General features: G+C 39.2%; 1 protein-coding gene across 1 annotated transcript in view; it reads right to left on the bottom strand.

The window, feature by feature from the left end:
* clcn1a (chloride channel, voltage-sensitive 1a) overlaps nt 1-6014 on the bottom strand; it is a 28117-nt gene extending 22103 nt beyond the window's left edge. The window contains exon 1 of the mRNA XM_047816907.1: nt 5857-6014. Within this exon, the coding sequence (XP_047672863.1) occupies nt 5857-5907 (51 nt within the window). The 5' untranslated portion in view covers nt 5908-6014. The remainder of the gene's footprint in view (nt 1-5856) is intronic.
* Nucleotides 6015-14056: the final 8042 nt, after the last annotated feature.

Here is a 14056-nt window from a genome sequence, read left to right on the forward strand (position 1 = left end):
GGTGCCAGTACTTTTGGCAAAAAGTGGCTACTGAGGGTTTGGACATTTCATGTCAATACTGCAGTCATTATGGAACAGTATATGCAATTCTTAATGTTGGATGTATTGTGTGTGTGTGAGCTTAGAGGACTTTTCTGAATTCCCCATTCAAGTCTATGGGATGTTCGACCGTTGACTACGGGGAAACCGAAAATTCCGTCGGAACTCTGGAATAAAAACTTCGACCGGAGTAAGGTCCTAAAGAACCTTTCCGAGTTCGGTGTAAATCGCTTGAAAACCTGCCGAGTTATAAACCTCCAAAGTTAATAATGGAAGTCTATGGGAAAAAAGGCCACTTTGAGCTTCCGTACCGGGAATGCCGGAATTCCGATCGCTTAGAAAAAATAGGAGCAACAAACTTCAGACCAGGGTCTACGACATATCTGAATTTGGTGCATGTGGCTCGAACGCCCTAGGCCGCATTTTTTTAAATAAATTTTTGTCTAATAATAATAATAATAATAATAATAATAATAATAATAATAATAATAATAATAATAATAAGAATAAGAATAAGAATAATAATAATAATAAGAAGAAGAATAATAATAACTAGATTTGTAAAGTTCGTCGCGACAAACTTTGATGTTGGCTTTGACGGTGCAAGTATTCGCAAAGGACGGTGCATTTTGGAGGCGAGTGGACAGAAAGATTGTGAAAGCTACTGGACTGCTAGGGTGCCAATACCTTTGGAGGTGAGCGGACATGAGTATGTGACGTGATCCGAATACCCGTGAGGTAGTTCCCCTCATTGTGCTGAGTGTTTTGATATGTCACATGTCCATGTTGTGCAAATTTTTAATTTTGACGTGATGTCACGTGACCTTACGTGATATCACATGACGTGACCAGAATACCTGTGAAGTCACGTCACGTGACCAGAATACCCGTGGGGCAGTTCCCCTCATTGTGCTGAGTGTTTTGATGTGTCACATGTCCATGTTGTGCAAATTTTTAATTTTCACGTGACGTCATGTGACGTGACCATAATACCCGTGGGGTAGTTCCCCCTCATTGTGCTGAGTGTTTTGATATGTCACATGTCCATGTTGTGTAAATTTTTAATTTTCACTTGACATGACCAGAATACCCGTGGGGCAGTTCCCCTCATTGTGCTGAGTGTTTTGATATGTCACATGTCCATGTTGTGCAAATTTTTTATTTCGCTTGTTTTGGGGGCGGGGCTACATGTGACATCACGTGGTGTTGAGTGATGTCACCATAATACGTCACTCGATAATAATTGGGGTATCAATACTTTTGGCAAAATGTGGCTACTGAGGCTTTGGACATTTCATGTCAATACTGCAGTCATTATGGGATTCTACTTATTATACTGCATAGAACAGTACACGACGTCGCCAGAATACCCGGTGGGGTGCCAGTACTTTTGGCAAAAAGTGGCTACTGAGGGTTTGGACATTTCATGTCAATACTGCAGTCATTATGGAACAGTATATGCAATTCTTAATGTTGGATGTATTGTGTGTGTGTGAGCTTAGAGGACTTTTCTGAATTCCCCATTCAAGTCTATGGGATGTTCGACCGTTGACTACGGGGAAACCGAAAATTCCGTCGGAACTCTGGAATAAAAACTTCGACCGGAGTAAGGTCCTAAAGAACCTTTCCGAGTTCGGTGTAAATCGCTTGAAAACCTGCCGAGTTATAAACCTCCAAAGTTAATAATGGAAGTCTATGGGAAAAAAGGCCACTTTGAGCTTCCGTACCGGGAATGCCGGAATTCCGATCGCTTAGAAAAAATAGGAGCAACAAACTTCAGACCAGGGTCTACGACATATCTGAATTTGGTGCATGTGGCTCGAACGCCCTAGGCCGCATTTTTTTAAATAAATTTTTGTCTAATAATAATAATAATAATAATAATAATAATAATAATAATAATAAGAATAAGAATAAGAATAATAATAATAATAAGAAGAAGAATAATAATAACTAGATTTGTAAAGTTCGTCGCGACAAACTTTGATGTTGGCTTTGACGGTGCAAGTATTCGCAAAGGACGGTGCATTTTGGAGGCGAGTGGACAGAAAGATTGTGAAAGCTACTGGACTGCTAGGGTGCCAATACCTTTGGAGGTGAGCGGACATGAGTATGTGACGTGATCCGAATACCCGTGAGGTAGTTCCCCTCATTGTGCTGAGTGTTTTGATATGTCACATGTCCATGTTGTGCAAATTTTTAATTTTGACGTGATGTCACGTGACCTTACGTGATATCACATGACGTGACCAGAATACCTGTGAAGTCACGTCACGTGACCAGAATACCCGTGGGGCAGTTCCCCTCATTGTGCTGAGTGTTTTGATGTGTCACATGTCCATGTTGTGCAAATTTTTGATTTCGCTTGTTTTGGGGGCGGGGCTACACGTGACATCACGTGGTGTCGAGTGACGTCACCAGAATACCCGGTGGGGTGCCAGTACTTTTGGCAAAAAGTGGCTACTGAGGGTTTGGACATTTCATGTCAATACTGCAGTCATTATGGAACAGTACATGCAATTCTTAATGTTGGATGTATTGTGTGTGTGAGAGCTTAGAGGACTTTTCGGAATTCCCTATTCAAGTCTATGGGATGTTCGATCGTCGACTACGGGAAAACCGAAAATTCCGTCGGAACTCCGAAATGAAAATTTAGTCAGGAGAAATGTCCTAAAGAACCTGTCCGAGTTCGGTGTACTTCTACAAAGCCAACATAATAATAATAATAATAATAATAATAATAATAATAATAATAATAATAATAATAATAATAATAATAATAATAATGTTGAATATACCTTCCATTTACATTTGAATATAGTTCCATATATATACATATATGCCTAATATTTACAGTATAAAAAATAAGAGTATGATCCGTATATATTCTTGGGAAATATTACAGAAAGTATTTCCAGAATAATAAACCTTTAAGCAATTATTTGAATGTTTTTATGTGTTATTTTCTCTGATTAAACAATATATACATTAAACTGATTCAATTGCATAGCAATTTGTTTACATTTTTAAAAAGAGTTAAAAATTTATTGCCATGTGATGATATATTAGCATCAGATCGAACTGTAATCTTAGCAGCCCCTAGATTTTGCTTTTAAATATTAAATATTTCAGTTTTGGTCATTTCAGTGACACAATGACCTTAAACTTGGACAAATCAGAATTGTTTGTCTCAGTGCAGTCTCTGGCCTCACATGCTGCCGCCTCACACATTTCGTCTACTTGCTCACTCATCAGTGGTGAATATGTTCAAATGATGTGGCTGATTTCATAAGATAAAGCCAAATACCATACGTACATCACCATAGAGACACATACAGAGCATTAGCAAAGCACCATAAAATCTTGTAGAATAATAGAGCATGTCTTTGACACACACTGTTGTATTTACACATTGTCTTTAACACAATTATTGTTAAGAAGTATAGAAGTATTGATTTTAAAGCAATTAACAAGATGTAAGATACCAACAACCTTAATGGTGACAGATATTTATGCCTTGATCATGAAAATGTTTATATAAATATTCATAACCATTTCACATAATATGTTTTTTTAATGCTTAAGTGCTTCTTTTGAATTGTAATTGGGCTGCTGAAGGATTCAACTATCTCAGGAACTCAGTATCTCCCTGCCTCATTACACATTTGTCTGGCCCCATTCCATTAGTCTATCCTATTCCTTTTGCCGTTATCACAGTACATGTAATCCCTGTATACTTTATAGATCACCCCTCCTCTGTCTCCTACTCTGATCTGCCCATATCTCCATATGGACAGTCCCTTTAACCCCCACCCCCCTCCACCTCCTCTCCACCTCATTGGACTGGAGTTACCCCTTTTCCCTCTCTTTCTGTAACACAACCCCGCTAGGCTATTTTTAAACGGTGCAAGCCAACATTCACTTCCCCACCTTTCTCTCTCTATCTATCTTTTATTCCTTATTCCTACAGCGTATTTTTTCTTAATATATCATTAATCATAATTCACTGATTCATTTCATGTTTATTCTCTAACTATCTGACTAAAATGTATAAATAACTTTGTTATTTCCAAAGTTTAGCAAAGTGTTAATGTTCAATGACCTTAACCATACCATCACACAAAGTATCTGGAACTGGTATTTAAACACAGGACACACTGAAGACTCTATTACATGTCACTGCTGATGGGTATTTACTCCATGGACAACCGGACACCTAAGCGGTCACCATATTATATTATGCATAGTCAAATGTTGTTTTTTTTAATAAAATGGTCCTCTAAAAATAGATAATCATTTGAAGTTGTTTTCCATGGTGATGATCATGTTCATCCATGTATTCCAGCATTTTGCCCACCTATTCCAACCTACTGCCAATTGCCCTTCTGACACCCTTTTATAATAACTGGTGGTAAATATCCTATGAGTTCTTGTCCTTAGCAATCAAATGCAAGCAAACCTTTGAAGTTGAGCTATAGGAAGATGGTCGGCTGAACACACAGGCACAGAAAAAAGTTATTGAGACCTACATTTCCTTTTTACTTTTCTTTCAAATGTTCTCTAGAGAGGGGAAAGGAGGAGACAATTCACCTACCGGAGCCTACACTTCGATAAACTGATACACTTCAAAGTGTACCTCGATGCGCGCGGATCGAGCACCAGAAACAACGTTGACAGAGGGACAGAGACGGAGAAAGCAGGAGAGAGAGCAGAGAGAGAGCGCGAGAGAAAAGCGACCGAGAGAGAAAAAGCAAAAGAAAGAGAGAGAGACGAGACGCGGAAAAAAGGAGAGAGAGAGAGAGAAAGAAGAAAGAGAGAGAGAGAGAGAGGGGAGAGGAAGAGAGAGGAAAAGGAAAAAGAGAAGAGAGAGAGAGAGAGAGAGCGAGCGAGCGAGAGACGAAAGGAAGCAGAGAGAGAAAAGAGAGAGAGAGAGAGATGAAAGGAGAGAAAGAAAGAGAAAGAGAGAGAGAGAGAGAGAAAAGAAGGAAAAAGAGTAGAGAAAGAGAGTAGAGAAAAGAGAGAGCGAGAAGAGCAGATGAAAAAGATATCGAGAGTCTATCTCTTAGATAGAAAAAACTATAGGGATAGAAGATGTTTACATTAAGGGATATGTAAGGGTAATTTGATAAAAAATAAAAATAAATAAATTACAAATCTCTATCACTCTCTCTCTTAAAATCTCTCTCTCTCTCTCTCTCTCTCTCTCTCTCTCTCTCTCTCTCTCTCTCTCTCTCTCTCTCTCTCTCTCTCTCTCTCTCATCAGAACAGTCCCAGATGTTCTCAGATACTCAGAGCCAAGTTCATCACCCTTGTGACTGAGTGATCGGGTTTACCCACCACACAACAGCGTAAGTTTATATTTGTCTCCGCATATAAAGTAACACGCTGGTGTGGACTCAAGCATTTTGCAGCTACATAGGATAATTTAAAATGTTTGAAATGCACCAATGTGAAAACAAATTAAATAGAGCTGAAAAACAAATTGAATAGAAACGTAAGTAATGAGGGTGCTCACAGAGCGAGATGAACTCAAAAAGATAGAGACAACAGGTTTACTAAACACAGTCACATGTTGATAAAGTCAGGGCTAAGCTCAACACCCTGTGCACTCGCTTGCTTAGTAAAGATCTCAGTGCAGCTACAGAAATATATCCTCATACAAGTATTTATTATGTAACATCAAAACTATGAGCGTGGAAAAAAAATTAATCCAAGCAAACCACACAGCAAACCACCATGTAAGAAAGGCTGGTTAAAGTGTAAGAGGATGAAGGAGATAGAGAGTAAGCAAACAGAGTGAAAGAAGTCGGGACAAACCAGGGTCTGTTGGTAACTCAGAGCCTTCCTTTGCGATGCATCTGCGGCCATTGACACACTGTCACTGACCCAAAAATAAACCGTGCGTCTGTCTCAGCATTCCCATTCTGGACTGGTGCAGTCTGAGCGAGAGTGAGTGCACTTTTACACAGACACTGTCACATGTGTACACACACCATGCACATAGCCATCAAACTCCCAAATAAACACCTTCTCAAATTGTGCAATGCAGCAGCGTGTACTGAGCATGTGCATATAAGAAAGACCTTAGGATAGGATTCAGAGACATTATACGGCTTTGATATACAACCGAATATCTGTGGTTTTTGTGGGTCTAAATGGGTCTAATAGTGGCCAGATAGTTGCACTTACCTAAACTGTGATGACCTGTTAATTTTACACTCCTTTTCTGAAAAGCTTGGAAGAAACTACTTTCATATATTTCTATAAAGCTGCTTTGTGATAATGTTTGTTGTCCATTGTTAAAAGTGCTATACAGTGCTTGTAATGAATAGAAATAAATAAATAAACAAATAAATAAATGAATTGAATTGAATTGAATTGAATTGAATTGAATTGAATTGAATTAAACTACATGAAAGTTGTAAGAAAAACTTTGGTAACAATCCAAATCTTTCTATTAACTATGTACATGTTTAACAGGATGAGCAATTGATGTGAAGTGTCATATTTCAGGGATTTTTAAGACTCATGCCATGTGGAAAGAATCTGTTTATGTGGTTAGTTTGCAGTAATTAGCAGACCATTTTTTCTGAAAGAGAAGCAGTAAAAAGAGGGAAGGAAAGGATATTAGGAGTTGCAGATGATTTATGCTTATACTAAAAGAAGAACAATCCTTTGAGGGGTACGAGCTTGCAACCTTTATTGTCTTTATTGCAGATCACAATATTAGGGTTAGAATACCTTTAATTGGGTCTCTATCACACTGGTGGTGTGTGGAAACACTTGGTTAATTGACTGTGATCCAGTCAACTTTGCAGATTTTATGCTTGGTGCTAAAAACGAAGACATGCATAGACCTGCCTTCAAATATGACTGGTACTTGATTTACTGTGTGATGCCAGGCTCCAATCACCACCTCCAGAAAGGCATGAATGTAACTTCAGCACCACGGCCAGCACCGACATGGGCACGTAGACAGCCACCATAACAATAACAAATGCACGTGACACTGAGAAGGAGTTGGTTTCATGACTGGAGGGTAACCAACTCATTGTCTTCCTGTCAGCTTCATGAAAGGTTGTATACTACTATCCAGTATATCTCCCTTTCCCAATCTTTCTTCCGTTCATAAAGTTCTATGAGGATGATTCTATGAGGAACTGAATCTGTGGCCAGCTCATGCATACTGTATAGCACAAGAGAGCAGATCCACAACATAGTCAGTCCAGGTGGGTCTTCCTTCAGGTTCCCCATTGTCGAAGTGTTGACACTTCCACACAAAGATGATATCATCAATGGGTGACAGTATAAAGTTGGACAGAAGCCAGTGCCAGCAGTCTTTAATTACTGAGGCTCACTTGGTTGCTTGTGTGGTTGTTCACATAAATATTCTATGTTTTGTTTATAATGATTCTGGTTTGAACTTTGCTTATATTGACTATAATTGCTTATATTAATATATTATATAATATATTAATATAACTGCAATAATAAACAATAACAAAGTAACAAAGTATTTTAAACACGTGCAATAACAGAAATTTTGAAAAATGTGCATTATTACCTGTGTGTAATATGTCTGTTAGTGTAACTACTTACTCGTGGTCTCTTTTTATATATTGTGTTGTGTATATAATGTACAGTATATTATATTATGTCTCCTTTCTTTTTAGATATTTGCATTTTCTTACTCTTTGCTGCTGTAACGGTGAAATTTCCCCATTGTAGGACGAATAAAGGTGTATTTTATCTTATCTTATCTTAATTCATTCCTTTTTTTGCTTCAGCTGCCGGAATTTATCTATACTCACTTTGTATGTGTTTGTAAATAGTGCTGTAGTGCATGTTTTCTCCAGTAATAAGTGTCTGCCACTTATGTGGGGAGAAGGTATTTGTCTCTATTTGTGTTTTTGTTCAGGAAGTTTAGTTTATTTTTTAGTAGGTGATTTAGTCCCTAAAACAAGGGACTGGTTCACAAACAACAAACATGAGAGATACATAGAGCAACAACACAAACAGCCCAATTTACTATTCTTGCTCTATGTAGGAATAGCCATATCTGCACCCTTATCTAAAGCTAGAAGATTTTTAGACTATAGTTAGCAACTGAGTCTATGCAAGTGATTTGAATAAAAAAACATCTATCCATGTTTTTTTTTTAAGAAACCTTGTACTCCCCTTTATGCCAGGTACCAATGGAGAACCAATAACATTTGATTAAAGCATATTATAATAGACCAGATATTCTATTTCACAACTCAAACTTTAACTGCATTCAGAATCCTCTGGATAATGTATGCCACAAGGTCATTATGTAACAACACAGTTTAGGAAAGGTCACTGTTAAACCTGCACGTTAACCCTGAGAGTAAGGAAGTTTATTTCAAGGTAGAACAGAAGGGTTCACATTAGGGTTTGGGCCTTCAGTCCACCTATGGTGAGGACATCCATTCTGTTCTTTGTCACCATGACATATGAACAATTTAACAAGTAGCCCTGTTCAGACCAATTACTTATTTAGAACATACTGTATACTGGACAATCACAGGGTATGTGGTGTAACCAAGATGCAAGGTCAATGAGTTAGGTGACATTGTCGAACACTCCAGAGTTATTTGACCTATGCGCAAATGTTCAAGGCATTTAGTCCACCCTGCTTCCACTGATGTGACCAGCAGTGTTTATGGATCCCCATTATAATTGTCCCAATAACTTTCAACTGATCAACTGAATCAATACACACACATGTATATATGCAAAGGTAAACATAAAGGTATGTGTATCAACTGTCCAACAATATATAATAGCACCTATCTGCTGATGTGATGGCTTATGGAATGTATTTGCACTATGTACTTATGGTTATGACTTGTCAATGTAGCCTCAAAGTCTTTTGGCTTTTTTTCCTGGGCTGTAGCAAGTCTACAATGTAAGTGTATGAGCAGGTTACACACACATGGGCAAAAAAAGAAATCCTCTATAAAAGAAAACAATGAATTAACTTCTACTTACAAACCAAGCCATCATGATACACAAAATATGCAAGCATGTACATGAAACAAAGCAACAAACAAAGAATTATACTTACAACTGAGCAGCAAACAAAGTTTCTAGAACAGGATTACTGAGGCAAACAACAGGTGACCATGTGGTAGATACAAACTGAACCCTCTTCTCCCTGCTATTTCCTTTTTATTTGGAAATTGGGTGTGCTACAGATGTCCCCCTAATGACTGGGAAGGGCATAGCAAGGAAAATACAACCCATTTGATACAGTAGATCTTCCCAGAGGATCATTCAAGCATCCAGTTAAAAAAGATTATCAGAACACTGTAACCACTAATCCCCACCAAAACATGTGCAAAAGAGTTTTGTTTTGTTTAGTTTGTCCTTTATTAGAACTAAAATGTAAAATGTCCAGGAGTAGCATGTACATACAGTTAGAAATATGTCCCTAAAGTCACTCCTCAGGTTGTATTTTTCCATCCTGCCATACCTGAGAGATGTTGTACAGTCTAATGGCAATGGGTAAAAAAAGAGTTCCTCAGTTTTGCAGTGGAGCATGACAGAGACAGAGACAGCAGTCTGCCACTGAACACACTCCTCTGCCTGGTGAATATGCTGTGCAGAGGGTGGTGGTTGTTGTCCAAATAGAGAGCAGTCTGTCAAGGGTTGTTCTTTCTGCTACTGTCACCAGTGAGTCCAAATCTGTTCCAACCACAGAGCCTGCCCTCCTCACCAGTCTGTCCAGTCGTGCCACATCTCTCAAAAGCATCTCAAAAAGCAGCTTCTTTCCCAGCACATCACAGCATACACACTGGTGACCACAGGTTGGTCAAAGATGCGAAGCAGGTTTTTGCAGAGGTTGAAGGATGAAAGCCTCGTAAGGAAGTAGAGACAGCTCTGTCCTTTCCTGAGTAGAGTATCCATGTTCATGGTCCAGCCTATCGTCCAGCTGCAGTCCCAGATATTAGTTGGTCCTGACCATCTCCACGTCAACCCCCTGTATGAACACAGGTTGAGATTGTGTGGTTTGTTCCTACAAAAATCAACCACCATCTCCTTGATCTTGGAGGTGTTCAGCTGCAGATGGTTGGACGCACACCACCTCATAAAATCCTCAGTCAGAAACCTGTACTCCCCTAATGTCCGCCCCTGACACAGCCAACTATCAGAGTGTCATCTGAGTATTTCTGAATATGGCAGAGCTCAGACATATTAAGACATTGTCACAAGCAGTGACTGCTACACCATATCAGTATGCATCCTGTCTTGGCTAATAAATTTGTTCCTTTAGAGCAATTGTCAGATGCCCTTATGCAGAGCAACTTACAAAAATGCTTTTAGGTCTCTATCAATGAATACATTAACACTGATTCACTAGGTTACACACTTACTATTAGCCTAAAACTATTTATTTATAAAACTATTGTTTATAAAATATACACATACAACAAACGGGGTAAAAGTGCAAGTTTAGGTCTTCACCCGCCATTTGAAGATAGCCAGTTACTCAGCTGTTTCCACCACCTCGTTGCCAGAACAGAGAAGAGTCTTGCTGTATATATACCTCTTACCCTAGGAGATGGTGGGACCAGTTGAGCAGTGCTGGTAGTTCTGAGGGTGCAAGGTGCAGTGTGAGGAGTGATAAGAGCTTTGAGTTAAGTGGGAGCTGGTCCATTTTTGGCTCTGTAGGCAAGCAGCAGTGTTTTGAAACTGATGCATGCAGCTACCGGAAGCCAGTGGAGGAAAGAACCTATGCTAGACTCATTGGGGTGTATAACAGATGAATGCTATATGTTCTTTTCAGAGAGATGGTACGTAATAAGGATATGAGCCCCTTATATGCAATGCCACCTTCTCCCCTGTCCTACCCCCCATACAAAATGATATCACAATTGGCAAGAAGTTATATAGTCGTCAGCGAAGGGGTCCACCAAAACCTTGACAAACTTTTTCCAGATCTGGTATAGTTTCCTGTATATGGCATAATCAATGGGTGGAGACCACCAGTGACACAATCCAGCTACAGCCATAAACACATCATTCTCTTGATCTGCAGACAAGAAACAGAAACAAATGCTTTCTGGGCTCAAATACAAGCTCTGGTCAACAATTTTCCAGCCTGAATTAAGAGCCACATCTGATGCCAGTTTGTCCCTAAGTTTATATAGTGACAGCTTTCTGGTCTTTTTACTCTGCTTAATATTCATGGTCAGACCTGAGCATTTGCAACTAGCAAGTTGATTATGTTGTAATTTTTGAGTCAGATTGAAATCTGGCAGCTGGAGTGCTTTGTGGTTTCTCTGGGCAATCAGCACAGGGCTTGGTGAACCAAGATTCAAGAGAGCTTATTCAAAAGTCAAAATTTAGACATTATACAAATATTTTCAATGCTAGCTTAATGCAACCATTGGGTATTTAGTGCAAAGGCATAAACATGTATCACACAGAATGATACGACCAGCAAACAAGGCAATGTAAGTATTACAACAGCAGACCTGTAAATGTTTCACTTTTTATTATTAGATTATAGATGTTGTTATATTACATAAAGAATCAAATCTTTTTATCACGGTTGTCAGTGTACATCAACTGCTCCCTGTTTGGGGTTGCCACAGCAGATCATCTGACCCAACATTCGATTTTAGGGCAGGTTTTATGAGGTTTCTGACACAACTCTCTCATTTTTATTCAGGCTTGAGACACGCCGAGTTAACCCCTGAGTGTTTGGGTTGCTTCACTGCCCAGGAATTGAAGCCAGGCCACAATGAAATGTAAACATTGTATCATGGTATATAATAATATAGCAAAACTGTATTACAGTATAGTGGTAGCTCAATGATGAAGGTGTTTGACTACTGCTTGGAAGATCATGAGTTTAAATCCCAGGACCACAGGTTGCTACCACTGGGCCCCTGAGTAAGGTCCCACAGTAAGTCTCTGTGGTTAAGGATGTCCATCAAATGCTGTAAATGTATTTCTTTTGCATATTGTTGCATGCAAAAGCATTGGCCTTCCACATGTGCTTCATTTACTATTAAGCAGTCAATGTAGTGGGCAATAACCATCATTCTGTAAGACATTACAAGTACAAGGTGACTCTGGCTTATGCTGTGGCAGGACCCTCTGCGTGTCACGGAACCGAACGGCCATTCTCCATCGCCACCTTCCTCTGTATGGGACAAGGAGGAGATACAGAAAGCAAACAAAGAGCATTACTCACATGTTAAAATACTAACAGAACAGCTATGTTATGTTAGAATAAGGGAACTGGTATTATACTGTAGTACATATATATACTTACTGTATATAATCTCTATGTGCGTCCTCTGTGTTAACTTGAGCACAGCAGCAACATTACTAAATACAGTATATAAAATACACACCTGACTACACACACTTCTCCCAAAAGAACAAGTAAGGGTACTGTAAGTAAACACAGCTTATTGGAAAAGGAAAAAACAATAGTTGCCCTTTTCAATTACATTGGCTCTGAATAGAAGGAACTTCCTGTACATGCACATGGCATTCATGTTACTGTATATTTCTATTTACAGAAGAAAAATCAGAAACACACCTCCATGTTCATATATGGACCTATAGACACATCCACTCAAGCCCTGTGATATATGGATAGACTTTACTGCTGGACCATGGTGTTCTTGTCTGGGTAAGACTTTTCTACAGGACATACTGTCTGACAAATTTCCAAAGAAATGCATCCAGTTTCATTTGAATGAGGCTGATCATGCGTAAGGTAGGGGTGTCCAATCATATTCTTAAATGGCCCGTGTTAGAGCAGGTTTTCATACCAATCAAGCCGGAGCCACACCTGGTTTGTACCAAAACACATTGCAAAATCAATAAATAACATCATTGGGGAAAAAATGGAAGATCTTAGACAGAAGTCAATCACCAGAACCTAACCCAACTGAGCAGCATTTTACCTCCTAAAGAGGAGACTAATGCCCCATTTCCACCAAGGAAGTTTGAGTGCTGGTTCAGAGCCAGAGCCTAATTTAAAACCAGTTATTTCTTTTTTGACACCCAAAGCACCAGCTCTGAACCAGGAAAAGTGGTTCTTAAGTAGCACAAAAACATTGCTGGTCTTGACTAAAGAACCGCTTTCATCAGGGACTGGGTGCGGGGTTACTGTGACCAACAAGGCAAAAGAGAACTTTGTTAGTGCCATTTTAAGTCATTTTAAATCAGGATTCACCATGTTTGGATGCCAATGTAGGTTCACAAAGCCATGAGCAGTAACAGTAAAGCAACATCCGCCATTGTTGATGTTGTGTTTGTGTTTGCCGCTGCTGTGCTAACGTTGCTGTATAATGTTGTATACAGTGATGTCAGACTTGGCTCTGTGATGGCTCTCTAGCCCATGGAAAGGCAAACCGGTTCTTAGAAGGCTCTCTAGTGGAACCAATTTCGAACCAGCACTCTGAACCAGCACCAGGTTCTTTCTGGTGGAAAAGGGGGCATCAAGGGAGAAACCCTAAAACAAACAACTTTGAAACAAAAATAAAACACATTGAAGTAAAAGCCTGAAAAAGTATCACAGAAGAAGATGCCTTGACTGCCCTCTCTGCAAATATAAAGTCTTATTTACTTTAATACACTAAGACCGTCTGCTTCAATACTCTTGCTTACCTAAAAATTGTGTGGTCTACCAGATTCTTAAATACTCAAACAAGCCCATTTTGCAATTGCCATACATGCGACGGTTAAAGTCACAGAGATCACACATTTTCTTCATCGTGATGTTTTATGTGGACATTAACTCTTTACCTGAATATACATGATTTTTTCTTTGTGCTGCTGCCACCTGATTGGCTGATTCACTATTCACCTGTTCAGGTGTAAATATGTTCCTAATCAAGTGGACAGAGTTGTAACAGGTCAGAGTTCAGAGCATGATCTAACACGGTACACACAAAGCCAAAATATATTTCCGGGTAAATGAAATCTGGGTGTAAAAATGAGGAAATACAGGTTAGGGCAGGGCATACCT

This window comes from Tachysurus fulvidraco, chromosome 7, assembly GCF_022655615.1.
Source record: "Tachysurus fulvidraco isolate hzauxx_2018 chromosome 7, HZAU_PFXX_2.0, whole genome shotgun sequence".
In the NCBI taxonomy this organism is placed as follows: domain Eukaryota; kingdom Metazoa; phylum Chordata; class Actinopteri; order Siluriformes; family Bagridae; genus Tachysurus; species Tachysurus fulvidraco.